The sequence below is a fragment of the Cyanistes caeruleus genome, chromosome 13 (assembly GCF_971803275.1).
Source record: "Cyanistes caeruleus chromosome 13, bCyaCae1.hap1.1, whole genome shotgun sequence".
Lineage (NCBI taxonomy): Eukaryota > Metazoa > Chordata > Aves > Passeriformes > Paridae > Cyanistes > Cyanistes caeruleus.
The window spans coordinates 18,195,578-18,223,317 of NC_141713.1; the positions used below are offsets into that span (position 1 = coordinate 18,195,578).

The 27,740-nt window shown below is 57.7% G+C and overlaps 1 protein-coding gene across 1 annotated transcript; it reads left to right on the plus strand.

The window, feature by feature from the left end:
• The first annotated feature begins 1,142 nt into the window (after positions 1–1,142).
• On the plus strand, positions 1,143–27,740 carry CSPG4 (chondroitin sulfate proteoglycan 4). Its single transcript, XM_023934254.2, has 10 exons — positions 1,143–1,485; positions 14,203–14,366; positions 15,364–18,942; positions 19,229–19,708; positions 20,105–20,281; positions 23,094–23,292; positions 23,464–23,598; positions 23,751–23,905; positions 24,674–24,857; positions 25,053–27,740. Exons 1-10 carry the CDS (start codon positions 1,395–1,397, stop codon positions 26,942–26,944), a joined length of 7,056 nt encoding a protein of 2,351 aa, XP_023790022.2. The 5' UTR covers positions 1,143–1,394; the 3' UTR covers positions 26,945–27,740.

Below are 27,740 nucleotides of genomic sequence, written 5' to 3' on the forward strand. Positions count from 1 at the left end.
AATGGATGTGTTCAGTCCACCTGTTGCCCATGACATGATGGGGACAGTAGGGATCGAGCTCCACCCTGAAGGCTAAAGCCCTGCACTCCCTCTTCCTTCATCAGTCCCTAAAATGGGGAAGGAGCGGGGCCTGCTGGGGACAGACAGAGAGAAAAGCCTCCCAGAGTCCTTGGTGGACCCTAAGATAAAGAGCAGGAAAGGGAATACTCTGCAAAATTGAATCTGTACAAATCAGCCAGCCTGGCTAATATGAAACCCCCAGACTAAACAGAATTAGCTAATGAACTTACTGAGCCCCTGGCAATTACTCAGAAAAAGTTACTGAAAAAACAGCACATCTCAGGTTTATTTAATGTCTTTATTAATGATCTGAAAGCAAAAGTAAACAACAAATTAATTATGTTTGCAGATGACTGTACGCTGGAAGGTGTTGCAAATGCTGCCAAAGACAGCAAAGTCACGCCGAGGGCCCTAGAGGGGTTAGAATTAACCTAGCAGGAAACGAGCCACATGTAATCCATCAGCCAAACATGGCACGGGGGGAAAAGGGCCTGAAATCCAGACATCCATGAGGAAGGAGGGGTGTGCTGCACAAGAGCCAAGGAGGAGGATGGGAGCACCACTGGAGAGGGTTGGAAAGATGGGACATGAGCAAGGAGCAGGTTGGGTGGGACGCTGGCTCATGGCTTGTCCCGGATCAGCTTTGCACCAGAAGAAATGGAAAACTCTTTTTCCCAGTGTTGTCGGAGTGCTGTGAGCCCCGAGGGCCAAAGGTCATCCTGATTGCCAGCTGAGAGGGGTGTGAGGTTTGCAGGGTCACTTCAGGAATATGGCCAGGGGTGGGTAACGGCAGCTTTGGGACCAAGTCACCGATCCAGGTCCGTGTGGACACCAGGAACTGGCTTTGCTCCCCCACAAGTGCCCAGGGGACCTCCAGAGATTAGCCCACTTGGTTAGAGCATCCTGCTAGTAACACCCAGCTTTGGTCCCTGCACGGGCCATTCACTCCACAGTTGGATTCCATGATCCTCGCGGGTCGCTTCCAACCCAGCATATTTTGGGATTCTGTGGCATCCTGCTTAGCCAGGAGCAGGCTGCGCCTCCGGAGCCGCCCCTCGCACCCCACGTCGGGCTCTTTCCCCGCTCCTCCCTCTCCTCGCCCGGCCGGGACAAGGCTGCTTTCAGGAGCGGCTGTGGGTGGCGAGGGCCTCTAGCCCTTTAAGAGAGAAAATTGGGTTTGTAATCTGAGCGAATTTCTCCTTTCTGACAGGCGGGAGAAGTTACAGATCCCTCCCTCGCTCCGCTTTATTAAATATAGTAGTAGCAGGAGCCCTGGAAGCAGGAGCCGGCCGAGGTCCCGGAGCTCTCCTCGCTGCTGCAGCCCCGGGGACACGATGGGTGCCCGGGCTGGCATCGCCCCGCTGCTGCTGCTGCTGCTGCTGGCCGGGCACCCCCAGCTCCTCAGCGCCGGACCCCCGGCCGGAGGTGAGTCCTGCCCACCGAGAGTGAAGGGGGGAAATCCGGCTGGATAATCGTCCTGGGAGAGCCGGGGAAGCAGCGGGGAGCGGTGTGGACGTGTGTGAGCCGCGGGTGCGAGCTGTCCGTGGCCGGGCTGGGGTGGCCGGGCCGGCAGGAGCGCTGCGCCGTGGGGCAGGGCGGTCGGGGGGAGCCGCGGCTGCGAGGGGAGCGGCTCGCCCAGCGGGGCTCGCAGGCTGCTGGGCACCTCGCCGTGTGCTTTCCCGCAATGTGCCGCTCTGCGGGGCGAGGCTCGGAGCGGCTCCCGGCTCCAGGGGCAGCCGGAGGGGGAAAGGCGCGGTGGCTGCCCCGCCGAGCCCGGCGCCGTGCGGAGGGAGCTCGCCAGCCCTCCCTGCCCATGTTTGGCCTTGCCACGGGAACCGCCTGCGAGGGCAGCCCCTCTTCATCCTGGGCAGGACGGGCGGGCTGGGGCGGCTGCCGGGTGTGAGTTACCCCGCCCGGCTGTCCCGAGCGCCCGGTGCCTGCGGCGAGGGGACAGCGGCTCCCCTCTCCCACCAGCACTGCCCCAGAAGGGCTCGGGACACCCCTGGGGTGACAGAGCACCGGGGACCGGCTGGGGCTGAGGGTCCCCCCGTGGTGCCACAGGGCTCAGCACTTCCAGTGAGACACGAGTGGGGGATTTATACCCGCTTTTCCCCATGAAGCAGGAGGGTTTGCCCACCCAGCTCTTGTCACAGATGTGTGTCCAGCCTCAGCATCCCTCAGCCGTCCCACAGCCCTGCTCCCTCCCTGCTCCCTCCCTGCTCCGTGATGCTCAGAGCTGCCGTGCTCTGATCCTCAGCAGGCTCTGTGGGTCTGGAGAGATCTCATTCCACTGGGACAGGTCTGACCCTCCCTCTGTGCCTGGGATCTGACTGGGCACTGCACTGCATCTGCAGCTTTGAAATTAAGGGAATTTAAAAAGCACTTTTATGTTCCTAACTCACCCAAAAAATAATATATCATTTCACTGAGTAGTTTCTCTTCCCCAAACTTCCCCCCAGGGACCAGGACTCTGACCAGCAGTGAGGCAGGAGCTTGCTCCCAGCAATTCCCAAAGGAATTACTGAAAACCTCCAATCTTTTGCTTCCCAGCCATCCTCTGCATCCCAGCCTGTGTCAGTGCAGGGAGGAGGATGATCCCAGGGCCCAGCCTTGTGGCCCTCAGCACCTGCAGGGCTGCTGTTGGTCTCTTGTTGTCCCTGTTCCCTCCCAGAGAGCAGGTGGCCTCTGGGACACGCTCCTTCATTACCTTAGGACTTGTTATTACTATTTTTTGTCATGTGCCAAAATAGGAGGGTGCCTGGCAAGCTGAGTGGAAAAAAATCCCTTTTGTTAATGAACAGAGTGGTCTCCTTCCTCCCAGCCCTGGCCTTTCCATCCTGGGATGGGATTTCCCCACGTGGGTCTGAGGGCTGCTCTGGCAGTGCCAAACTCTTTCATGGTGAATGGGCTGGAGAAACCCCCAAAAAATCCCTGAGACCCCCATGGCTTTCACTGACATCTGCCAACAACCCAGCCTCCCCCCATGGCTGTAACACGGCTCTGGGGATCCGTGGGCACCTCCCTGGCATCAACACGCGGGGCTGGGGAAGAAAAGGGGGTTTACACCCGTTTTTCAATTCTGGGGACTGTTTCTGCACTGGGCTGAAACAGATGTGACAGCTGTGAACCTGGTTCTGGGTAGCAGCTTCCCACAGGCTCCCTGCAGTCGAGAACATCCCTGCTGAGACCAGCAGCGCTCCCATGGGCTGCCCACTGTGGGACATCCCCGTGTCTCCATCAGGGAGAGCCACGAGCAGCATGCTGAGCATGGGGCTGAGGGCTTTGGGGTGTTTTGTGTTCCCTCCAAGCTCAGGTTCAGGAACCCAGGGCTTCTTGCCAAGCCCAGCATGGGAAAAGTCATCATGCACTTCATCAAATACAGGATTATAACAAAAAGAAAAAACACTCGTAAAACTTGTCCTCTTGACATCAGCGTGTGAAGCTTTAGTAAACTGTTTTTCGACAGCCTGGCTCCCCTCTGGTTCCCAGAGAGGTCACCCACAGGCTGGGCTCCCCCTTCCCAAAATCCCTGTTACTGGGGGTTTGGAATGAGGGGAGAAGAGAGAATTGGATGTGTAGACTCCCCGTGAGCACCGTTCACCCCAAGATTTCAGCAAGTGCGTGACAAAAATGTGACACCCTCCAAAGTTTAGGGGGACCCCAGAAGCAGCGATGGGGTCCTGGGGAGGCGAGTGGGATAGTCCAGGATACCTGGCCATGGACTGGGAACAGTGTCTGCCCTGGGGTATCCATCCAGGATCCCTTCTGCTTTCTCCAGGCTCCTCAGCTCCATGGAGCCACCTCAGCTCTTCCTTTCCTCCACTTTTGGAAATCTGACCGATTTATTCAAACTTTCTTTTTTATGATCGCGCCACATGTTTTAAGGTCATAGCTCAAAGCAGCTGGAAAAGTTTCCAGCTGATGGGAAAGAACAGGAAAAATGCTGAAAAGGGGGAGAACACAAACTGGTATCGTGGGAATCAGGGAGGAATATTCCTGTCTCGCTCATATTTAGCAACAGAGGGCTGTGGGCAAATATATAATAAGAGCATTCCTGCAGGATTGCAGGACAGGGTTAAGCTCCCCCCGAGGAGCTCACGTCAGGTTGAAGGCTGGACAGGAACAGGGCCTGGGAGGCGGGAGGGGATCTGCGTGCCTAAATAAAGCTCAAAGCACAGACTGTTCACTACAGGCGTTGGCTCAGCCCAGCCTCGGCTCCCCGGGGCTGCTCCCGAGGCCCTTTCCAGGTGCTGGGCTCGGTTTGGCTCCTTTCTGGGAAGCCAGCTTCCCTCGACTGTGAGCATCACCCCCAGGTGAGGCTCCTAGAAACTCCTGTGCCCTTCCCAGCTCTCACCTGGGCTTCCCAAGCCTCGTTTGCCACCAGCCCCAAATCCCCTGGAGACACAGAGAGAGGAAGGTGTCCATCAGAGCTCCCTCATCCCCAAACCAGCCCTTCCCTGAGCTGTCCCCATTGTGCCCTGTGTTGGGTTGGACAGTGCCATGCTGTCCCCATTGTGCCTGCCCTGTGTTGGGTTGGACAGTGCCATGCTGTCCCCATTGTGCCCTGTGTTGGGTTGGACAGTGCCATGCTGTCCCCATTGTGCCCTGTGTTGGGTTGGACAGTGCCATGCTGTCCCCATCGTGCCCTGTGTTGGGTTGGACAGTGCCATGCTGTCCCCATTGTGCCTGCCCTGTGTTGGGTTGGACAGTGCCATGCTGTCCCCATTGTGCCCTGTGTTGGGTTGGACAGTGCCATGCTGTCCCCATTGTGCCCTGTGTTGGGTTGGACAGTGCCATGCTGTCCCCATTGTGCCCTGTGTTGGGTTGGACAGTGCCATGCTGTCCCCATCGTGCCCTGTGTTGGGTTGGACAGTGCCATGCTGCACAGGGATCTGACACCCCTCAGACCAGATAAATAGACCAGAAAAAGGGAGGTCGAGTTTTAATGTTGTATTGACTAATATATCAGAATATTGATAGATATTTTTATATGAGGATCATTTTTAGATAATTTTTATCAATCTGTTGTATTGATAGAATATCATAGATACATTCTATAAAGAACATATACATATATGTATATAAAGAATATACACATCATATAAACATTCTGTAAAGAATATTCCAAATACATTCTGTGAATTCAGAGAACCTTTCACCAAGCCTTTGCTTCTCAAAGCAGAGCTGAGAGTCAGGGCAGCACTGGACTCTGCAAAGCCAGGCTCAGATCCTTAGGAGCAGGACCGCTGTAGCTCTTCCCAACGGCAGGATGGGGACAATGCAGGTTTGCTGCCCGATTTGTCACACATTACCAGTGGTTTATCCTCAGGCCAGACCAAACAGGGCCTCTCAACCGTCATCAGGGTGGGGTGGGAGATGTTTATGCCCTGAGTTGTGGATCCCAGAGGGTGATAAATTCCAACTTTCCATCCTTTTTCCCTGGGGTGTGTCGCCCGTTGCGAGTGGCTGCGGGCAGTACCTCTGGGAGCTGCCCTGTGCCCAAGGGCTGTGCTTGGCTGCCTGACAGCCGCTCAGACAGAAAGCAGCCCGGAGCAGCGTGGGCACTGCCAAAAATTGCTGGGAGTGGAGAAAGTCACGGGGCAAACAGCACGGTTTGGAGGTGGCCGGGCCCATCATGTGCCCCCCAGACAAGGAGATGGAGAAGCAAATTCATCCATGGCCGTGACTCACTGGCTGGGGAAGGAGTGCCGTGAGCTGTGAGTCAGCTCGGGACGGCCCTCTGAATCCCTGCTGCTACTTCTGACCAAGACTTGGCTTTCTGGAAGTTGTTTCTCCTCTTTGCCGCAGGCAGGCGAGGGAGGGAGGGTTTGGAGTCATCAACTGCTTGTGGTGCCATCCCCAGCTGTGTTGATGGGTGCTCCCCATCCTCAACCACCTCATACCCCTGGCTTGCTGCAACACTGGCAGAAAGAGGGGCAGCAGTAGGAATTTCCCTTTCCCAGCCTCTGGCTGGGCTTCAGAAGGGCTTCAAGGTTTTCAGCATCCCATCCCACAGAAATTTCTGAGCCCACCAGGGTCATTTCCTCTGGGAGCTTGGGAGAAGAGAGGGAAGTCTCGGCCCGAGGTAGATGTGGCTGAGAAAGCCCTGGGAGGGGATGTGAGCACCCGCTTCCACACCCCCACAGCCTCCCCCCGCCAGCCATGCCTCCACCCCGAGCTACAAATAGAGCAGGCATTTATTTTCTCGATAAACATCACCCCAGAGGATGTTTCTCATGGATGGAAAAGTCAGGGGATAGCAGGAGTGGGGAGGGGGAGGAGAGGAGAGGAGAGGAGAGGAGAGGAGAGGAGAGGAGAGGAGAGGAGAGGAGAGGAGAGGAGAGGAGAGGAGAGGAGAGGAGAGGAGAGGAGAGGAGAGGAGAGGAGAGGAGAGGAGAGGAGAGGAGAGGAGAGGAGAGGAGAGGAGAGGAGAGGAGAGGAGAGGAGAGGAGAGGAGAGGAGAGGAGAGGAGAGGAGAGGAGAGGAGAGGAGAGGAGAGGAGAGGAGAGGAGAGGAGAGGAGAGGAGAGGAGAGGAGAGGAGAGGAGAGGAGAGGAGAGGAGAGGAGAGGAGAGGAGAGGAGAGGGCTTTCAGCTCTAGAAAGAGGGGGGAAAAAAAGAAAATGCTAATTTTCTTTGCAGACAGTTTAGCGTGTCAACTCCAGAGGAGCCAAAAATATCCTCTCTTTCCCCCACCCACACTGCAAACCCCCATCTCTGTCCGTGGAGACACTTTTCTCTGCCCCTCGCAGCACCCAGCATCACCAAAAGGCCATCCTGGCCCTCAGGTCAAAACACCTCATGGTGCCCTGTGAAGTGCAGGGTGCTGTGGGCGCTGTCTTACCAGCACATCTAAAGCTGAATCACCCCAATGTACACATTTTACACAGCATTTGCACGTTTTACCACCTCTGTGGAAACATTTCCCCATCCCTGAGCACTGGGTGCTGCAGTGAAGGCAAGCAGGTAACTTCTGGCACGTTTTCAACCCTCCCGCTCGTGCTCATTCTTCCCCCACAGTTTTGGCTGATAACTCCCCCCCATCCTGGCACGTCAGGAGCCACTTGACACCAGCGAGGCTGGGAAACATCAGAGCCCGGGTGGCTGGAGCCGGGCCCCTCTCCGGCAGCTGTTTGTTGACACCAGGCGAGGATCTCTCCGGTAACACCGAGCTGTTCCAGGCATGTCTGTGAGCATCCTCTGGCCTGGCTCCTCCAATCCCCCCGACAGCTCCTTCCCCTCAGCGGCTCTGGGGATGAGCTTGGGAACGGGCCCTGGCTCTGTTGGACAGGCAGGGATGGGATTCAGGGATCTGCAGGTGGGATGTGCATCCAAGTGCCCCATTCCAAGATCCCCCAGCACGGGGCTGGCTGGGATTGTCCCCTCGTGTGCCACCATATGCCCTTCTGCAGCTCTGCAAGCTTTTCCTTCCCTGGCTGGGAAGCAGCTGGGGCAGGGAACGCAGTGGCAGCGGGTGCCAGGATGTGCAGGGTGGAGCTGGAAAACCTGCCAGCCTGCGAGACAGGGGAAGAGGGCTTGGGAGAGAGAGAAACAGAAAGAAAAAATAGAACAAAACCCGTCTTCAAATGGTTTGGAAACCACGTCCTCTGGGGCTGATACAATATTTCCAGGCCAACTTCTCCTGGCAGCAGGAGCCTGAGCGAGCCTGAGTGAGCCTGAGTCACGCTGCAGGGGACGGCACAAAAGCCCCATTGAGCCTCCCGCTCCCCCAAATCCTCCCACTTTCTCCCCCCGCTTCACTTCCCAGGGCAAACACTCCAAACACTGCTTCCAGCTTGGGCTTATTCCTGAAGTCCCTCCGGAGCCATTGAGCCACACATCATTAAAAGCTCCTCATCCCTGCTCCTGCCCATGCCAGGCTTTGGGGCCGCTTGCTCTGGGGCCGCACCCCCCCAGCTCTTCCCAAAAGCACCGGGACCCTTGTGGGGGGCTTCAGACTGGCTCCCAGCTCCTTGCCCTCCCCTCCATGGCTCTGCATCTGGCCGAGCAGGAGAGCTCAGGAAATACCATCAGCTTTAGGGCTGTGCTTGAATCATCGTAAAACCATGCCGGATAAGCGATGGAGCTCTGGAGCTCTAGCCAAGCTTCCTGGACCCTGCTTTATGGCTCCAGCTCCCACAGCTCCTAATGCTGCTCCGTAAGGGCTGGGGAGGTGGGCAGCAGCAGGCACAGGTGATGGCCAGGGGGTTGGGGACTGGCAGGACATGGGAGGGTACAACCAGCCCCCTCCCAGACAGCACAGAATTAGCAGGGGGCATGTTTTCCTGTCTTCCCCTGACCCCAGAGCCCGTGGGCTGTAAAAAGGCTGTTTTTCCCCAAAGCTGTCAGGCAGGAGGCTGGGGAAGGCGAGTGGAGAGCAGCTGGCCAGGGAACGGGGGAGAGGAACTGGATGAATAAACACAGGGGGAGGGGTTCAAAGAGATGTGGTGCAGCCAGAGGCCACCGGGGTGGGATGGGGGAAAAGCAAAGCACCCCTGGCCAGGACTCTCCTCCCACGCCCAAAACAAGGGTGATGGCACTTGTGGTGGTCGGCACACCTGGGAAGGGGACCAGCCACGGCTTTTCTGGTGGTTTTGTGGGTGCTGCTTTCCAGCAATCTCTGCTGGCCAGCACTCCTGGAAAGCGCCGGCCCCTGGGAGCCCCGCAGTGAGGGAGGGCCAGATGGAGGGTGGGAGGTGAGAACCAGAGCACTCATTCCCATTGCTGGGGTTGGAAAAGCACGCACAGCCCTTGCTCAGGATGTGGGAGCAGCAGTCACTGGAATCACTGGGACTGGGGATAAAAGAAAAAGTCCTCCTGCATGCCAGGAGCTATCACAGCAGGGATGGATCTGTGCCCATGACCATGCCCGTCCCATAAATCTTGAGACAGAACCCCAAGCTTTCCTGGGGCAGGCACAAGGGGACTGTGGTGTGATCCCAAGGTCCCCATTGGGTTTGAATGCTCTTGCTGCAGACTAAACCCAGCTCATCCTCATTGCACTGGGATTCTTTTGCTGTGGAGACCCAGATGGGTGCTCAGCTGTGGTCTCAGGGCATATCTGACGGCAGCAGCCCCCCATTTGTCCCCCCGGCACACCCTCCCCTCCCCAGCAAAGCCCCAGCCAAAGCCCAGGGCCACTGTGTTTGCCTTAAACCTCCTTGCAAGCTGCTCATTTCCTTCCCTGGCCATAAATAAAACCACACCGTAAAACGAAGGGAATGTGGGACATAATGAAGCCTTTCTCCAAAAGCCCCTTGGATCCCTTCCTCCCGTGGCTCCTCCACCCTGTGTGGGGACAGGGGCAGCCCCAGCTCCGGGGGGCTACAGGTCCCATTGGGCATCAGAGAGCCAGGCTGGGGCCAAGGGAGCCTGAACCCCCAGGACCACCCAGTGTGCTGGTCCTGCCCACCCTGCCTGTGCTGGGATGGGACGGGAGCCTCCTGCACACGCTCTGGGGGGAACAGGAGGGGATCAAGCTGCTGAGCAGCATCCCCAGGGCTGGGCAGCTACCCCCGAACCTCTCTGGTGTTTGCATCTCCCTGAACCCCTCTGACGTTCAATCGCCCAGCCTCTCTGCTGTTGGCATTCCTCTGAACCCCTCCAGTGTTTTCATCCCCTGAACCCCTCCCATGTTCACATCCCCCAACCCCTCCAGTGTTCACACAGCCGGTGGGGGTACCGCACAATGGGGCTGGCAACGGGTCACTCCACTACCTTAAATTAAAAACAAAAACAAAAACAACCCCGAACAATTCGGAGGGCCTCAAAAGCAGCTCCTGAGAAGAGAAGGGATGCAGCTGGCCGTCCTTGGGGCGGCCCAGCAGCAGCAGCAGGCCCAGGGGCCGCTTGTTGGCACAGGTGGGCAGGAAAGGAAGGAGGCAGCCGGCGGCCTGGGCTGCACCAGCGGCCGCACAAGCCCGGGGCTGTTCGGGCAACAAGGAGCATTCACTGCCCGGCTGTTTTTCCACCGTCGGAAAAGCGGTGTGGCCGGGGTGGGAAGCGGCTGCGAACACAGGGAGTCTTTCAGGGGGGCGCGGGGCTCTCCTGGCACCCGCTGCGGTCATTAAAGAGCTGTTTTAATGAATTCCAGGTCCCTCCCTGCAAACACAGCCGGCCACCGGCCCTGGCCCCCACCTGCCCCACCGCAGCCTGAATGGAGCCTTGTTGAGCATCCAGCCCCTCCCCGGCTCCACACCCCGATCCCCGGGCAGGGTTTGCTCCGCTCCTTCCCCTGGGCCAGAGCAATGGCTGCAAACCCTGCAGCCCCTCAGGGGCTCGCTTGTAGCCCAGACATGCCGTGCATCTCCTCCTGCACGCCCAAAATGCGGCTGGCTGGGCTGGGGCTGGGGCTGGGGATGCCCCACGCTGGGGTAGGAGCCTTCAAAGCATCCCCCACCCACATGTCCTCCCACACACCCAGGAGACATCTCCCTGCTCCAAAACCCCTTCGTGTCCGGTGCTGCTTCTCTATGAGCTGAGCTTTCCGAGTACTTCCCTTTGCCTGGGCCTGGAGTTGGCTCCTTCAACCTCCTACGTGCTGGGAAGGAGGTGGGAGAAGTTTTTGTTCTGAGCTGTCTGTTCAAACACAAAGGAGAGCCCAAAGGAGCCTTGCTGAGCCTCAAGCGCTCGGAGAGCCCCCGGCCCAAAGCCCCTTGAGCGGATGGGATCCCCCCAAGCTCTGCTCTCCCAGCCAGAAAATTCCCAGAACACACAAAAAAAACCCCAAAACCCAGCAGCTGGAGAGGCCGAAGCAGCCGTGTTTTGAGCTGGAGGAGCAGGGGAAGAGGGCCAAAGTGTCCTGGAGCGGCGCGTGTCCGGCGGCCGGGGCGGCTGCCGGGGCAGAACCGGCTCACACACAGCCCTCGCTTGTTCGCCGGCCCAGGAGCAGCCCAGAGCACCCGGGGCCTCACTCCCACACCCCTCCTTCGAGCTGTTGGCTCATCTCCTTGTTTTTGTCAATGCAAAAGAAAAAAAGCCCAAACCCAAGTGACACTGCAGTCTATAATCTGCTGGCTGCTGGCTGGCTGCTCGGAAACTGTGACGGAGGCTCCTCTCGCCTCGTCAACGCCTTTCAATCGGCTTGGCAAGGCAGGATGGTGATTTCCTGTGGGACGGAGCAAGCTGGGAATGTCAATTGTATTTATTTGGGGTGAGTGGGACATCCGGGGTGTCCAACCCATGGCCAGGAGGCGGGGATCTGTTGCTCCCCGTGACAGGAGAGGAGGGTCCACCTTGGCCATCTGCATCCAGGGATGAGGGGTACAACACTCCTTTGGTATGGTCATGGCATCCTTAGATCACTGGAGATAGGTGCTTCAGGGGCATGGGAACTCATCCTCATGGGATGATCCCAGGAGCTCCCCTGAGCCTGCCCACAGATGGGGATGGGTGCATGGAAGTCCCTGCTTGCCCCAAGGGATGAACCAGGATGGGGCATCCTGTTCTATGGAGACTCCTCCAGAGCAAAATGCATTTGACAAAAAACAAAATAAATCCACATTTTCTGCATCTTTTCCAAAGTGGAGGGCAAGGAAGAGGGGAGATGGAGGTGAGAAGCTGAAGGTCCCTTGTGAAAGTGAAATGTCACAGGCCAAGTGGATTCACATCCTGGCTGGGCTGATGAGGGAGGAGGAGAGTGGCCCTGAAATCAAGCAGGAATTTGGGAAGACAAACAGCAGTAACTCACAAGGCTCTGCTGCTGGAGAAAAATTCCAGCACCTCCTGGATCGGGGCAAGGGTCCTTCCTCCTCCCCAACAAACAGCACCACTCCCCTAGGCATCCGCACCTCTGGAGCTTTTTATTATTAGTATTTTACGAGAGAAGAAGAAAAACACTTCTGGCAGCTTTGGGAGAGTGCAGGCAGGACAGAATGTGCTGGCTGCAGGAGCTAGTGCCCCCTGGCACACTGGAAACAAGCTGGTCTTGCTGGAGCAGCCCCAAACCCTCATCCCCAGCACCCACGGCAAGACACTGCCCAGCCCCTGGGTGGGCATGGGAGCTGCTGGTGGGTCCAGCCAAGTTTTCCCTCCCTGTGAGAGCAGCCACTCAGTACCCAACTGAAAAACGTTTTTTTAGTTAGGGGAAGCCACTAAAATGTAGTAAAATCCCGGTGGGAGCTGGAGCACGGAGCATGCACAGGGAAGCTCGACGGGAGCCAGCACATAACGTACAGGGATGTCACTGGGGACCACATGCGCACACACGTGTGCCTGCGGTTGTGCAAGGAGGGACAGCAAAATTCCCTTTTCCACTGTGCCACGTCACTCCTGCTCACCAAGCCCCAGGACAAGGCGGTGCTGAGAGCCTCAGCACCCACCACCCTTGGCCAGTGGGCAAGACTGCTTTTGCTGGGACCATGGGAAGGAGGGAGGTCAGGGAAGGACAGAGAACAGCACAGCTCCTCTGAGTCACTGGCTGGGCTAAAGAGGACAAGGAAGCCAAAGTGCCCCATGCCAGCAGCAGGCATGAAGGCCAGGGAATGAGCAGGCACCCTGACAGCCTTGTCCTGGGCTGGGCAAAGGGCTCAGTGTTACAGCAAAGGCCAGATATTTCCATGGTGCCATTTCCTCCCGGTCCAGAACGGGTGGGGTGATGGTCCTTGCAACACCCACGTCATCCTCCCAGACCACAGGGGAAAACTGAGGCGCTTTTTTCTGCTGCCAGTGGCAGGAAATTATTTTTTGTGGTGTCCTGGATGAGGATGTCTCCCCATTCCCAAAGGGCCCGGAAGAGCTTCCCCCATGCAGGGCACTGCAGGGCTCAGCTCTGAAGAAAATGTGAAAAGCTAAAACAGAGCACTCCAACTCTGTCCCTGCCACACCAACTTTTGCCATCACCTCTACAGATGGTCCCCTTCCAAATGCCTCAGTGACTGTGGCTGTCCTGCAGGGTTGGCTTTCCACTTGCTGCATCACCCTGTGAGCAAAGCCTGCATTCCCCGCTCCCACCCTGGTCATCCCACAGAAATTTGGGCAAGAGGAAAACACCACCAAGGAAGCAGTTGTAAGAGCAGATGTGGGTGCTTATACCCAGACCTCACTGTGCAGAAGATGGGTTTCACCCCAGCATCCAACATCCACCCCTGCATCCTCCAAAAGAGATCAGGGGCTGGGACTCTGAAAGCCAAATTCCTATTATTGTTTGCCCATGACATCTCAGCAAGACAGATCTGGGACTCCAAATGTAAGGGTAGGATGGAAACTGGGTGGGTCTGATAAGTGCTCTAGTAAAGCACAGCAGGAAAACTTCACATATAAACTCCAGCAGAGTCTTGACTACATATGGACTGAATATGTGCATTTGCCCCCCATCCCTGACCTATCCTCCCCAAACATTTCCAGTTTGCAGGGCTGGAGTGTTTATGCTTAAGCACAGAGTTTTGCCACAGGCTGAGCTGGAGCCAAGCAGGATGGGTGGCTGCACACCCCAGCCACACACATTTAACGTGTGTGAGATGCACATGCATGCATTGAGTCAGCCAAGAACTAAAAGCGCTCTAAAATTAAGCCTCGCCGCTCCCTGTACTCTTAATCCTGCACTCTCCTGCCTCTGCCCTGTGACACAGTCTGTCATTTCATGACCACATGCCATTGAGCTGAGTCCTCCAGGGCTGATGTATATTGAGTGTTGAACATGTTCCAGATACATCTCCAGGCGCCCACTTTGAGCCAAGGTTTCCGCACACTCTCACATCCACATATGGATCACTGGCACTCATGTTTATTCCTCCAGCACTGAGAAGAAACACAATTTCTTTAATCAGAAGGTGCTGAGGCCCTGGCACAAGTTGCCCAGAGAAGCTCTGGCTGCCCATCCCTGGAAGTGTCCAAGGCCGAGCTGGACAGAGCTTGGAGCAACCTGGGATAGTGGAAAATGTCCCTGACCGTAGCAGAGGATTTGGACTAGATGAGCTTTAAGTTTCCTTCCAACCCAAACCCTTCTAGGATTTCTTTAGGAAAATCAGAAAAACAGACTGCCCTAAGGGTATTTTGAGGCTGCTGGACTCCAGCAACCTGTCAGATGGCAAACAAGGGAAGGGCTGATGGATGAGCTTGGGAGTCTCCATAATCACAGCACCCACCCGGATGGGGCTTGCAGGAAGTGTCCTTCCCTGCCTGACCTTTCTCTCTTCTCTCCCCAGCCTCTTTCTTTGGGGACAGTTTCGTGGAGATGCCTCTGGCAGATGCCTCGCGCACAGTGCGGCTGCACCTGCAGCTGTTCACCAGCCAGGGGAATGGGCTGCTCTTCCTGGCTGCTGGCCAGCCCGACCACCTCCTGCTCCAGCTGCAAGCCGGCCGCCTGCAGGTACACACCCCAGTCCTCTCCCCAGGCTGGGGTCTCTGTGTCATGGTTTCATCCAGTGAGAGGATGATGGGGCAGCCCAGCTGCCAGGACCCCTGACAGGGAATGCCAAGAGCACCAGAGGAAAGCGGACACAGTCTTGGAAGATTTGGTTAAATACAGAGAAACAGGCTCCATCTGGGGAAGCAACTCACCCACTGTCTGGGTGATGCTGGGGGTGGTCATGGGGGCACCCTGACACTGGCACCCCGAGTGCATTGCAGGGTCAGACACGGTGCACGGCACCCTCAGGTGTGAGGAGGTGAGACAACAGGATCCAGGGAAAGAAGTTCCCAACTGGAACATGGGAAGCAATCAAGACAGAGGAATAAAATTCCCTGTTATGCTTATGGTGTTGGCATCCACCACGAAGGAGAAGAGCAGGGAACATCTGAAGCACACATCCTGCCTCTCCTGCAGCCTGGGCTGGGCTACCAACCACATTAAACCAAAGCCGAAGAGCTTGTGAGCCACTGGCCAGAGGTGTCCCTAATGCAGGCCATGTGTCTCCAACACGTGTCTCAGCTAACCCTCTACTTAGGCAGGCTCCAGGCTGCTGCCCACGAGGAGCAAAGCCTGCTATTTCCCCTGCCAGTTCCCAGGAAAGGGCTGGAAGCAGCCCAGGTTGCAAGGTCAGAGGGTAGTGGACAAGATAGAGCAGGGGAGGAGAAGCCAGCATCTGGCAGGGCTGCTCTGTGAGGGGAGAGGAAAAGCCCAGTTGTGGGACTGGGAGATGGAGGACCCTAGCCCTGAGACTGGGGTTTGCTGAGAATGAAAAAGGAGAGAAATTCAGAGAGCAGGACAAAGAGGGCAGGCCCATGGGGGGGGAGGATGAAGGAGGAGCACAATCCAGAGGTGGAGGAGTGAACCGAGGGACCTGGGTGGGGGTCCATGCTTCAGCAGGTGTTACTGGAAGGTGGAGAGGTCTCACTTGAGCTGAGGATTTTGTCTTTCCCTGCAGGCCAGGCTGCAGCTGGGCTCAGAGGAGGCGACCGTGCAGTCCCCGGCAGGGCTGCAGCTCAATAACCTGGCAATGCACAATGTGGAACTGCTGGTAGAAGATGGCAGGATGACGCTGACCGTCGATGGCCTCTTCAACAGCTCCACAGACGTTGCAGGGCCAGCGAGAGAGCTGGACATCCAGTATGGCCTCTTTGCCGGCGGGACAGGCAGCCTGGACCTGCCGTACCTTGCCGAGGCCAGCCCTCCCTTCAGGGGTTGTCTTCACTTGGTGACATTCAACGGCCTGGATGTCCTCTCTCATCTGTCTCCTGACGGCAGCTCCAAGACCTTCTACCATGTCCAGGAAGGGTGCAGCACACAGTTCTCTGCAGAGCCTGAGGACCCCTTTGGGTTCCCAGGGCCACACTCCTACATTGCTTTTCCCACCTGGGACGCAAGGCAGGAAGCAACGATCGAGTTTGTGATAACGACGAGCATCACTCAGGCACCGCTCATCTACCACGCAGGGCTGGAGAATGACTTCTTCTACCTGGAGATCTCCAATGGGCGCCTACGAGGGTTTGTGGAGAAGGGGAACGGCGTCATCGTCCTGCACAACAACGTCTTCATCAGCGACGAGCAGCAGCACTACGTCAAAGTCCACACAGACATCCACAAGTTTGAGATACTGATAGATTACTATGCTTCATCCACATCCAACCGGGGCATCAACAACTACCTGGACCTTCAGGGAAACCTCTTCATTGGAGGTATGGATGAAAAAGCTTTGCAAAGGCTGAGGGAGCACCATCTTTCTTTCATCTCATTGTGGACCATGACCAACCACTCATTTGTTGGCTGCTTGGAGGACCTCCGGATAAACCTGCAGAGGAGGAGCCTGCAGGACGCCGTGATCACAAAGGACATCACAGCAGGCTGTGGGAAGCAGGACCACTACTGGGACTACGAGGAGGTGTATGAGCAGGATGAGGCATCTACCTCCCCACCTCCAAATGGCTTTTCGGGAGCACCAGGTCTGGTGGTGGAACCATGCCGGCCCGACAGCAGCTTCCCACCCACCTTTGCCAACATCAGCAGGCTGCTGCACGTCAGCCCCCTCATCGTCTCTGAAGGGGGCATGGCCTACCTGGAGTGGAAACACGCCCAGCCAACGGTAGACTTGAGCCTGGCCAACATCCGTCAGTCCCAAATCCTCTTCAGCATCACCAGTGACCCCCGGCATGGCCAGCTGGAGCTGGACATTCCTGGGTCCAGGAGCAGAAGGAAGTTCACCTTGTTAGACATCGTGAATCGGAAAGTCAGGTATATCCACGACGGCTCCGAGGGGCCCATGGACCAGCTGATGCTGGAGGTGACAGTGACCACCCAGCAAGGGGTCCCAGAGTGCCTGCGGCAGGGGCAGGTGTACCTCCTGCCCATCATGATCAACCCTGTCAACGATGCCCCACAGGTGATCTTTCCCCGTGGGAACCACATGACAATCCTGAAGCACACACGGAAACACCTGACCACCGACATCCTGCAGGTCCTGGATGACGACTCATCCTGCGATGACCTCGAATTCCAGCTGCATGGCCAGCAGATGGAGGAGGGTTATGTGGAGTTCGACTTCCAGCCTGGAGTGCCCATTGAAGAGTTCTCCTGCAGGGACCTGGAAGCTGGCAACGTAGTCTATGTGCACCAGGGTGGGACAGACTTACAGCTCACCTTGCAGGTGAGTGATGGCACAGTCCCGAGCCCCACCGCCACCCTGAGGATCCTCGCCATTGATCCTGACATCCACCTGCTCAATAACACCGGCCTTTCCCTCTCCCAAGGAGGGGCCGCACTCATCACCACGGCCAACCTGTCAGTGGAGACGAACGCTGTGGAACAACAGGTCTCCATCCTGTACGTCCTCACGGAGCCTCTGAAGTACGGTGAGGTCCAGAAACAAGGGAGCATGGGAGCGGAATGGAAAAAAGTTGAGTCCTTCCACCAACAAGACCTGGAGCAAGGGCGCATCCAGTATTTTAGCACAGACCCAGAGCACCGTCTCGAAGACAGCGTGGAGAAGGTGAGATTCAAAGTCCAGGTGGGGCAGAAGCTCTTGCCAAACAACACCTTCCTCATAAGGATTAAAAGAGCCACCATTAAGATGAGGACCATGGCTCCCCTCCAGATGAAGAATAAGCGGCACAGAAATATCACCAACAAGGAGCTGGAGGCAATGTTGGAAGATCCAAACTCTGCCCCAGTTCCCTTCCACTACGTGATCATCCACGCTCCCAAAAAGGGAAACCTGGAGCTGCTTGGCAACAGGCTGACCGAAGGCTTTGGATTTACTGAAGAGGACCTGCAGGGAAACCACCTGAGCTACAGCGTGACCATCAGGAACTCCCAGCAAGCCGAGGACTTCTTCCAGTTCCGTGTCCACGCCGGTGAGCAGCACTCGCCCATCTATACCTACAGGATTAGCATCGGTGGGGACCCTGATGCACCAAATTTGACCAACGTGCTCCTGACGGTGCCGGAAGGTGGACAGGCCGTCATCTCCAAGGATCACTTGTTTGTGCAGAGCATGAACAGCATGGACTATGTCTACGAGGTGATTGAGGGGCCAGCACATGGGAGGCTGGCCTGGGCTGCGTCCCATGGCTGGGCCTCCAGAGAGGAGATCACGGAGTTCACCAATGACGACATCCTCCAGCGGCGGTTGCTGTACCAGCACGATGACTCCGAGACACTGGAGGATGACATCCCCTTTGTAGCCATCAAGCAGGGTGAGGGCAGCGCTGAGTCCGAGGCTGAGGAGGTGAGGGGCGTTTTCAGGGTCTCCATCCAACCCGTCAATGACCACAGCCCTGTCCGGGCAGTGAATAGAGTCTTCAACGTGGTGCGCAACGGGCAGCACCTGCTGACCACTGACGACATTGCCTTCACTGACAAGGACTCCGGCTTCTCCGATGCGCAGCTGGTGCTGACCAGGAAGGACATCTTATTTGGCAGCATTGTGTCTGTCGATGACAGAAGCCAGCAGGTCTATCGATTCACACAGGATGATTTGAGGAAGAAGAAGATTCTCTTTGTCCATTCTGGGGCTGACCGGGGCTGGATCCAGCTACAGGTCTCGGATGGCCTCCACCAAACCACAGCCCTCCTGGAAGTGCAGGCATCAGACCCCTACATCAAAGTAGTCAACAACACTGGTCTGGTCATCCACCAGGGCACCCAAGGGAGCATTGACTCCTCTGTCCTCAGCCTGGAGACCAACATGGACATCAGGTCAGATGAAGAGATACGGTTCCTGATAACCACCCCCCCAAGGTGGGGGACTGTGCTGAGAGGGGAGCAGCCGGTCATGGCCTTCTCGCTGAGGGACCTGCTGGCAGGAGAGATCTCCTACCACCACAATGGGAGCAGGAACACCCGGGATGAGCTCCAGTTCACTGTAGAAGCAAATGAGGTGGCAGTGGAGGACACACTGGCCATCAGCGTGTTCTTGGATACCCATCCCAGCCCCCTGAGCATAGTCAACCATAAGGAGATCTATGTTTTCCAGGGGGAAGCGGCTGGGATCAAGGAGGAGGACTTACTGGTGAGTATCCCCTTCTCTAATCATTCCCCATGCCTGCATGATTTCCCTGGTTTGATGGCCACCCATGGGACTGCATTTTACTGCCATCTGCCAAGAGCCAAGACCTTGTGTTCTTGTTAGGCCCAGGGGCAAAGAGGGCTGCAGGCATGGCCTCAGTAAGGTGGTTCTTGCAGTTCACCCCACAGCAAAGCTTTGAGGGATTGGCAGCACAGCAGGTGAGCTGTGGCGCAGCCCAGCTTCAGTTAGCGGCCCTCCCACTCATGCCTCGTCTCCTCCACACTCCCAGGTGACCCACGAAGAGATAGCTTCCCGAGACATAATCTACCTGGTGAGCAGCCCCCCAGCCTCCGGCTTCCTGGCAATGCTTCAGCACAGCCAGGATGTGAACGAGCAGCCCAGCCTGGACCCCATCCAGTCCTTCACCCAGGAGGACATCAACAGTGGCAGAGTCCTCTACCTCCACTCCAAGCCCAAGGAGGAGCGTGACCGGTTTGTCCTGGACATCACAGCCCGCAGTGCAGACCCTCTGGAGGGAGTGGTGGTCAGCCTGATTGTGCTCCCCATCACCGTCCCCTTGGATGTCCATAACATCACCGTGCCAGGAGGTGGCTCTGCCACCATCTCCTCGAGCATCCTCCACATTCCCAACGCCTACTACCCAGCTCTAGGCATGCAGTTCAGCGTGCTTGAGCCCCCTCGGTTCGGCACCCTCTGGAGCAGCCAGCAGCCGGAGCAAGGCGGGCTGCACAGCTTCACCTGGAGCGAGGTATAGCACCCACGGGCACCCACCTGCTCAGCAGGCTGCTTTTCAGAGAGTTTGGGGAGAGCCCGGGGCAGGCTTCACCCCCCCAGCCACACTGGGAGGTTGGGGAGGCTGCAGGAGTCTTCTCCCCATCAGAAGGGATGGAGGTGTTTGGGCGTGATGGGTTTGCTCTGCAGCCCCTGGGGATACAGGGTGGGGATGCAGGCAGAGCTCCCGTGCTGGGCTCCAGGTCTGCTTCCCAAAGAGACCCCTCTCCTGTCCTGTGGATCCACCCTGCGGGGTTGCTCCTGAGCTAGTGGTGGGTTGCCATCCTCCTCCCAGGATGGTTCACGATCCCCTCCGCAGAGGGGCCGGCGGCCTGTGTCCTCCATGGAGGATCACCCGGCCCTTGCCCCGCAGGTGGAGAACCAGCAGATCCAGTACAGGCAGGATGGTCCCCGATCCCCGACTGACAGTTTCACCATCCTGGCCAACGCCTCCGAGGTATCCCGACAGAGCCATCCCCGGACTCTCTTCATCACCATCCTGCCCCGCAGCAGCAAGGGGCCGCGCCTGAAGGTCAACGCCGGTTTGCAGGTAAGGGTGGGACACCACGGGGACGGGCGGCCAGCCCGGCGTGGAGACCCCCGTACACCCGTGCTAACTCGCTGCGGGGAGCTGGGGCTCTGCAGGGCCCGGCTGCCTCCCAGAGGCGGGCCACGGCGAACGGGGAAAGGAGGAGCGTTTTGCCGACGGGGCGAGGCTGTGGAGGAGGCGGAGAGCGAGCTGTGCCCGTCCCCAGCAGCTGCGGGGATCGGCCGCGAGGTGGGAGCATCGCCCCGCGGGCCCGGCGCTGCCACGGCGGCAGCGGCGCCTCCGCAGCCCCTGCTGAGCCATCATCCCGGCAGCTCCGGAGTAGCTTGGCCACGTTTCGCCAACGCAGGCTGGAATTACTCCATCATCTGGGCAGCTTTCACACCTCTCTTTACGTCCATCCCAGAAAAGAGCAGCAGGGAAGAGATCTCACTTGCTGCTGAACTCCCACCTTCTGCTTCCAACACCTTCCTGTCCCATTCGGGGTCTCTAATGCAAAATTCCTGCAAAGAATTTAGTGGAAAACACGGAACCACAACCATGCCCCCCACCCCCCCTGCACCTACTGTCACTATCCCGGGATTTCCCCAGCTGGCAGCTGGAAAGCTGTCTATCCATCGGGACCAGAACACAGTTGCCTTGGGAAGGGTTCTGGGAGCCTGGACTGTGGAGAAGATGCCCAGGGGGAAGGGGCTGCCCTGCCTAGCCCCAGAGACAGCCATTTTGAAGGATACCAGCAAAGTTTGGGAGGTACCCCCAGCCCCAGCTCTGTGCCTGCCCCAGTTATTCCCCTCCAGCCCAGGAAGTTTCCCACCAAATCCCTTTTGTAGACCTGCCTCACCTGGGCCAAAATTCAGGGAGAAGTTGACCCCTCAGCTGCTGGGCTCGTGCCAGCCCCTTTTCCCCACTCCAAACATCCAGTGTAAGCATGGCCTTCCCTCCCCACCAGCCATCATGCTAAGAATAAGGGTGAAAAGACAGAAAAACCTCCTAAAAATAAACTCTGAGGCAGCAGCTTGTCTGCCTTTCCATGGGAATCCCTTTGCACCCTGGGAAGAGTAACCACAGCTGCCCAGAGGAGCTCTGGAGCTGGGAAAGGCTTCCTTCCCCCAATGGGAATGATGGGAGAGGCCCGGCCCTGCTGTGTTTGTGCTCTGCTGGGGGATGACTTCAGTGTTTAAAGGTCAGGCCAGGCCCGGGAGAGGGATTGCACAAAGGTTTCCAGGGATGCCGAGTCCTCGCAGGGCTGGGAGACAACAGGCTGGGTCTAGCCACCAAAGCGGAGCCCCTTGGGAAGGAGCAGCAGGTTTTGGGCTGGATCTGAAGGAGGGATGGCTGGAAGCCACCAACAGAGACGCTTCCACCGCCGCCCTAGAGCACAGGGCCACGCTCCCGGCCCTGCTCGGCCGCCTCCCTGCATGCTCTCCCCGAGAGCAGAGGCGACACGGAGGCTGAGCAAACACAATAAGCCCAGCAAGCGAGCGCAGGAGCCAGGCGGAAGGCTTTAATAATTCAGGGAGGATGAGGAGCGTGGAGAAATGGGTCAGCTCCCGTGGCGTGGGCTCTGGGCGGGGAGCAGAGCTACTCCAGCCACTCTGATTGTCCCTTCCCAGTGGACAGCGATGCCCTGGGGCTGCCAGGCCCCCCCTGCTTTGCCCACAGGGAATTTTCTTTGGCTCCAAGCCCCCATTGTGATTGCAATTCCAACTGCTGTGGGTGCTGGGGAGACAAAGTAGCCCAAAAAACTCAGGGCATGAACAGTGAAGCTCCTGTCCCGGCTGTGTCCAGCAGCACTTCCCCCACCCTGCCTCTCCGAAGCTGTGTTTTCCAGCCTGCCTCTGCCATCCCGTGGGGACGGCTGAGGGATTTAGTTTCTCTTTCGGCACCCACACCCACTCAAGCAATGTTTTGGGTTAGGCCAGCTGAAAACAGCAGAAAAGAGCTCAGCCAGCAGAGCACCTCCTCCAGCGCCTGCCTGGGTGTTGTCTTGCAGATTCCCAAGATCCCAACCTCATGATTCTGTGGGATGCTGCACATCCCACGTGAGCCATGGCACGGCTCCATCCACGCACCCCACAATTTCCAGGCATCCTAAGGGCAAAGGGCAGCTCTGGGCTGTTTGGGCAGAACCTGTTTGGCAGCACGAGGTTCATCCCTGTGGTCTGCCAAGGTGGAGATGTGGCACAGGGTGACGAGCAGGGAAAATTGTTGCCTCCAGCTGGAGATGGAAGCTTTGGGGTGGCAATGTTCCCACAGGAGGATCGGCACCACTGGATGGGAGGAAGTGGTCCTGGGAAGTTCCTCGGTGGCTCTGAAATCAGCTACATATTTGTCATTCCTGGAGGGTTTGCTGGGACAGGGGGCCTTGCTGCAGCCTTGTGAGGGGGTGGTGGGACCGGGATGTGAGCAGCAGCGAGGAGAAACACCCAGCCAGGGAGAGACAGGGCTGCTTGTGGTTGTGTGTACCCAGCAGCAGCTTGTGCACCCCACTAAAACCCCTTCCCTGCAAAGCAAGGTCTCAAAGGCACAGCCCCTGCTGCAGGAACCGGGGAAACTGAGGCACCCTTGCCCTCCAGCACACAGCGTGCAGAGGCACAGACCCAGCTGTGCGGCACGTGCTGGCAAACACGGCAGCGGTGACGCGGGGCTGGGAAGAGGCCAGATGATGGAGGCATCACCCGGGACACAGACAAGGCGCCCTTGTTGGGCTGGGATGTGCTCTGGCACCCAGCAGAGTGGGCTGAGCTGGGATGGGAAAAAGGGGAGAGGTGCCAGGGGTATCACAGGGGGGTTACAGCCTCTCCCTGTCCCCCAGCTGCGGGAAGGAGCCACGGCTGTTCTCAGCCCCCACATCCTGAGTGCCGAGGATGAGGACTCCGCAGCGGACGAGGTGACCTATTCCATCCAGCCCCCAGCCAACGGGAAGGTTGTGCTGAGGTCAGCGCCCGGCGCTGAAGTCCAGAGGTTCACTCAGGCCCAGATAGACAACGGCCTCATCCTCTTCGTGCACCAAGGTAGGGCAGGACTGAGGTGCCTCAGGCCCCCTTGCACCACCCCAGGGTGATGGGGACACTGTGCCACCACAGGGAATGCCAACCCCATCCCTGGTCCAACACTCTGACAGGTTAATGGGGAGCTGCATCTCCTCTGGCCCCAGAAAATGCCCAGGTCTGTGCTTTCCACAGGACCCCTGGATGGCGGCTTCGCCTTCGATCTGTGGGATGGTGAGAACCTATCTCCTGGGCACTTCTTCCTCATCAGGGCCCAGAGAGAGCCCATCATCAGCCTGGCCAGGAAGCAGAGCCTCACTGTCTGCCCAGGTGGGTACCAGCACGTTCCCCATTCTCCCAGCTCAAATGGGGCCCCCTTGCACCTCCTCCCCTTGCCCAAGCACTGCTGAGATGCCCCTGGCGGAGGCTGCAGGTGGGTGGCAATGTGACTGGTTGAAATCCATACTGGATGTGTTTTCCAGGTGCCCTGCAGCCCATCACCAGCCACAACTTGCAGGCAGTGAGCAACAGCCCCACCAGCTCCACCACTCTGTACTACAGCATCGAGCAAGCCCCACGCCTGGGCAGGCTGACCACCTCACAGGGGGAGGAAGTCAGGAACTTCACCCAAGCCCAGGTGAGACTTCAATTCCTCCAGCCCCTCAGAACCCCAAACACAGCCCTTCATCACCCCCCAGCACAGCATGGGGGTCCCAGTCTGAGCCCACTGCCACCACAGGCATCTGATCCCAGGCAGGAGGCAACACAAGGCTCCAGCCCTGCTGAGACTTTCTCAGCTCTGCCAACAGCTGCTAAGAGGGATTAAGAGCTGCTGCCCCAGCCGTGGATTTAGCACTGGGGGAGGCTGAGGGAGCTATAATCCCTTTTCCTAGGCCATCTCCCTGCTGCAGAGACAGCCAGCCTGGCTGCTGCTGAAGGAAAGAGCCAAGCATGGTTTTTTCACTCCTGCTCTGAAAAAATTTGGCTCCCATGGGGCCAAATTTTGCGGGGCCCAGCAAGGGTCTTATTTTATTCCATCACTGAGAGACACATAGGTTTATCCCTGGAAGCTCCTCTGTGCTATGCTTACCCTTGGAGGATGCTGAACAAGCTCAACCCTTCCTCTGAGCCTCAGTTCCTCTAACTGCTGGGAGAAACATCATAGAGTGACAGAACAGTTTGGGTTGGAAGGGAGATTAAAGGTCACCTCGTTCCCCCACCACAGACAGGGACACCTTCTACTATACCAGGTTTTTCATATCCTGGTAAAGAAACACCATGAGCTCTCCATGGTCACTACCATGCCATGCTTAGTGAAAATCCCCATTTCTTACCTAATTAGAGCTTGGTTGCTCCAGCCTAGAGTCAAGATAGGAGCTGATCAAGGATTTTTTTTAATTTTCAGGTGGACAGCAAGCTGATTTTCTACCAGCACAAGATGCCAGGCAAGCCCTTCTGGCTGGCCCAAGATGCCATCCGCTTCCGTGTGGTCACTCCCACGACCATCTCAGATTCTTTCATCCTCCTTGTCCTGATCTCCTTTGAGGAAAATTGTCCCCAGCGCTTGACTCAGCTTTGGAAAAACACAGGTAAGGGTAGGATGGAGAAGCACGGGACAAACCAGCTCTTCAGAAGGGCTTGTTTCTCTGAAGAAGACACCGCTTTGTTGTTTTCCATGGCTGAAACATTACATCAGACATCTAAAACTGCATCCAGTTCCTTCCTTCGTTGCATCAAACTCTCACCAACTTTCAGAAGTTGATTCTTATGCCTTTTCTCTCCAGGTCTGCAGCTTACAAGGGCTCAGCAGGCTGAGATTGACACCTCGATGTTGGATGCCTCCAACCTCCTGAGCCAAATCCTGGTCCCTGAAAGGGCTGGATATGATGTTGTCTTCCTGGTGACGGAGCCACCAGCTCATGGACAGCTCTTGGTGGCCGGTGTGCCTCTGGAGCAGTCACGGCCCTTTTTCCTGCAGTCAGACCTGGCAGTGAGGCGTTTGGTGTACGCCCATGGTGGGGACAGCATCTCCAAAGACCATTTCAGTTTCAAGGCTTGGCTCCAGCCCCGGGAACAGCAACCTGTCCGTCCTCCACAGGATGGGGTGGTCATCTCTGAAGCATTCAACATAACAGTGACCAGCAGCACCAAGTCACCGCGGGTGGTGAAGCAGCAAGAAGTGCTGCAGGTCCCACCAGGCTCTGTGGTCACCTTGTCACAGGAGTACCTGGATGTGGCAGACCCAGTGGTGTCCCCACAGGAGATGGTGTACAGTGTCCTCCAGAGACCCCTCACTGGCCACGTGGCCAGCGCACACAACCCACGGGAGCCCATCAGCCACTTCACCCAAGCGGATGTCAATGCCGGCCACGTGGTCTTTGTTGCTACTGGGAGCCGTGCCCCAGGCTCCTTAGTCCTGAGCCTCTCCAGCGGCCACCACCCACCCATCCAGACTTCACTGGAGATTGAGGTGCTGCCTGGTCTGAGCACCACTGCCAGCCCAGCACTGCTGGAGGTGCCCCAAGACCTGAACAGGGCCCTCGTGTCCCACCATCACCTGCTGGGTGCCGCCCCACAGGGGGCAGGCAATGTCCTGTACAGGATCACCAGAGACCCCAGGTTTGGACAGGTGCAAGTCAACCAAAAGCCATCACGGGGCTTCTCACAGAAGCAGCTGGATCGCAGGGAGGTGACGTTCACCTTCAGTGACCTCAGGTCACCTGAGGACGACTTCCAGTTCGTTGCCATTTCGCGGGCAGGAAACAGGACCGGGGTGGTGAACGTGACTGTCCGTGCTGCGGTGAAGAGCCAAGTGGGCAGTGTGTGGCCCCGAGGCACCACAGCCCTCCTAGACACCAGTGTCCTCGATGCCAGTGAGCTGGCCAACCGCACCAAGAGCATCCCAGTCTTCAAGGTCCACAGGGCGCCCCGTGCCAGCCGTCTTGTGAGGGTATCCAGGGATCCAGGACAGCCCACCTCCCCGATCGAAACCTTCAGCCAGAGTGAGCTGGAGCAAGGGCTGGTGGGGCTGGAGGTGCTGGATGCTGGGGACGCTCACCAACCCCTGCAGAGGGACAGCTTTGTCTTTGAGCTGGTGGCTGCCGGTGTGCCACCAGCGCTGGCATCCCTGGATTACAGCATCGAGCCCTACAATGCCTCAAAATCCTATGGTGTCACCCTGCTCACGGTCCCGCTGGCACCCTCACCCCGAGTGCCCCATGGCACGGTGTGGAGCAGCCCCAGTGCCAGTGAGCTGGGCATGCCCCCCACTCCCTGGTTGGCCCCCAGTGCCACCACGAGCCCCAGCCCTGGGGCGGGGGGCACCTTCCTCAGCTTTATCGAGGCCAACATGTTCAGCATCATCATCCCCATTTGCCTCATCTTCCTCCTGCTGGCCCTCATCTTGCCCCTGCTCTTCTACCTGCACAAGCGCAACAAGACGGGGAAGCACCACGTCCAGGGCACTCCCGCCTCCAAGGCCAAGAACGGGGCCGTGCCAGACCATGAGACCTTCCGGAGGACAGACCCCAGCCAAAACATCCCCCTAACGACTGTCACCACCCTGGAGGGCAAGGGCACGGCTTCCCCGCCCTCAGGGGCACCTCCAGACCCCGAGCTCCTCCAGTACTGCCGGACTTCCAACCCCCCCCTGAAAAACAACCAGTACTGGGTGTGAAGGGCTCAGGTGCGGTGGCACGAGGCCACCTGGGCGTCCAGCCCCTCCTGCAGCACCACCAGCCACCTCCTCCCGGCTCTCCTCCTCCTCCCTGGGAGCTGGTATCCCACAGATGCAGGAGGGCCCTGGAGACACAGGGGCTGCTGCTCCAGCCCACCTTGTAGCCCCACATCTCCTTTGGGCAGGGCAGGGGGACACTGCATAAGCAACTGGGGACAGGCAAAATTCCTGAGCATCACTGGGAATCGCTGACTTTGGGTGCTCGTTTGAGCCACCTGATGGAGGCCACAGTGATGGGGGGCACCTGATGACACTGGCCCCCACAGAGTCACCCAGGCTGGTCCAGTGGGGGCTCCTCGGAAGGCAGCATGGTCACCACAGGGGAGCTTTTCACAGCTCTTGGTGAGGGAGGATGAGGAGCAGCTTGTGCTGAGTCAGGCTGGGGATGAAGCTGCCCAAATTCCCCAGGGCTAGGAGGGCTTAGACACTGGAGCAGAGGCTCGGAAAATATTCTGTGGCCAATGCCAGGGGAATTTAGGAGTCCCCACCCACTTGGAAAAATACCCGCCTCGCTCTTTCTCTACTTGCCGTGTGCTGCATGAAACCAATTGCACAGAGCCCGGGGGGGGGGGTTGCACAACAGGTAGAATGCCCTTGGCAGGGAGGGATGGCTGGAGCTCACCTGGGCAGTGTGAAACCAGAGAAGAGAACAGAGAAACAGAGCCAGCACGGTTTTCCACTGTATAACTCCAGTATGGCAGAAGTAAACAGAATAAAGTGCCTTTTCCGAGGTGCA

Coding starts and splice junctions, on each gene's coding strand:
- CSPG4 (XM_023934254.2), top strand. CDS start 1,395: ATGGGTGCCCGGGCTGGCATCGCCCCGCTGCTGCTGCTGCTGCTGCTG. Junction 14,367..15,363: donor TGCAAGCCGGCCGCCTGCAG/GTACACACCCCA, acceptor CTTTCCCTGCAG/GCCAGGCTGCAGCTGGGCTC. Junction 20,282..23,093: donor AGGTCAACGCCGGTTTGCAG/GTAAGGGTGGGA, acceptor CCTGTCCCCCAG/CTGCGGGAAGGAGCCACGGC.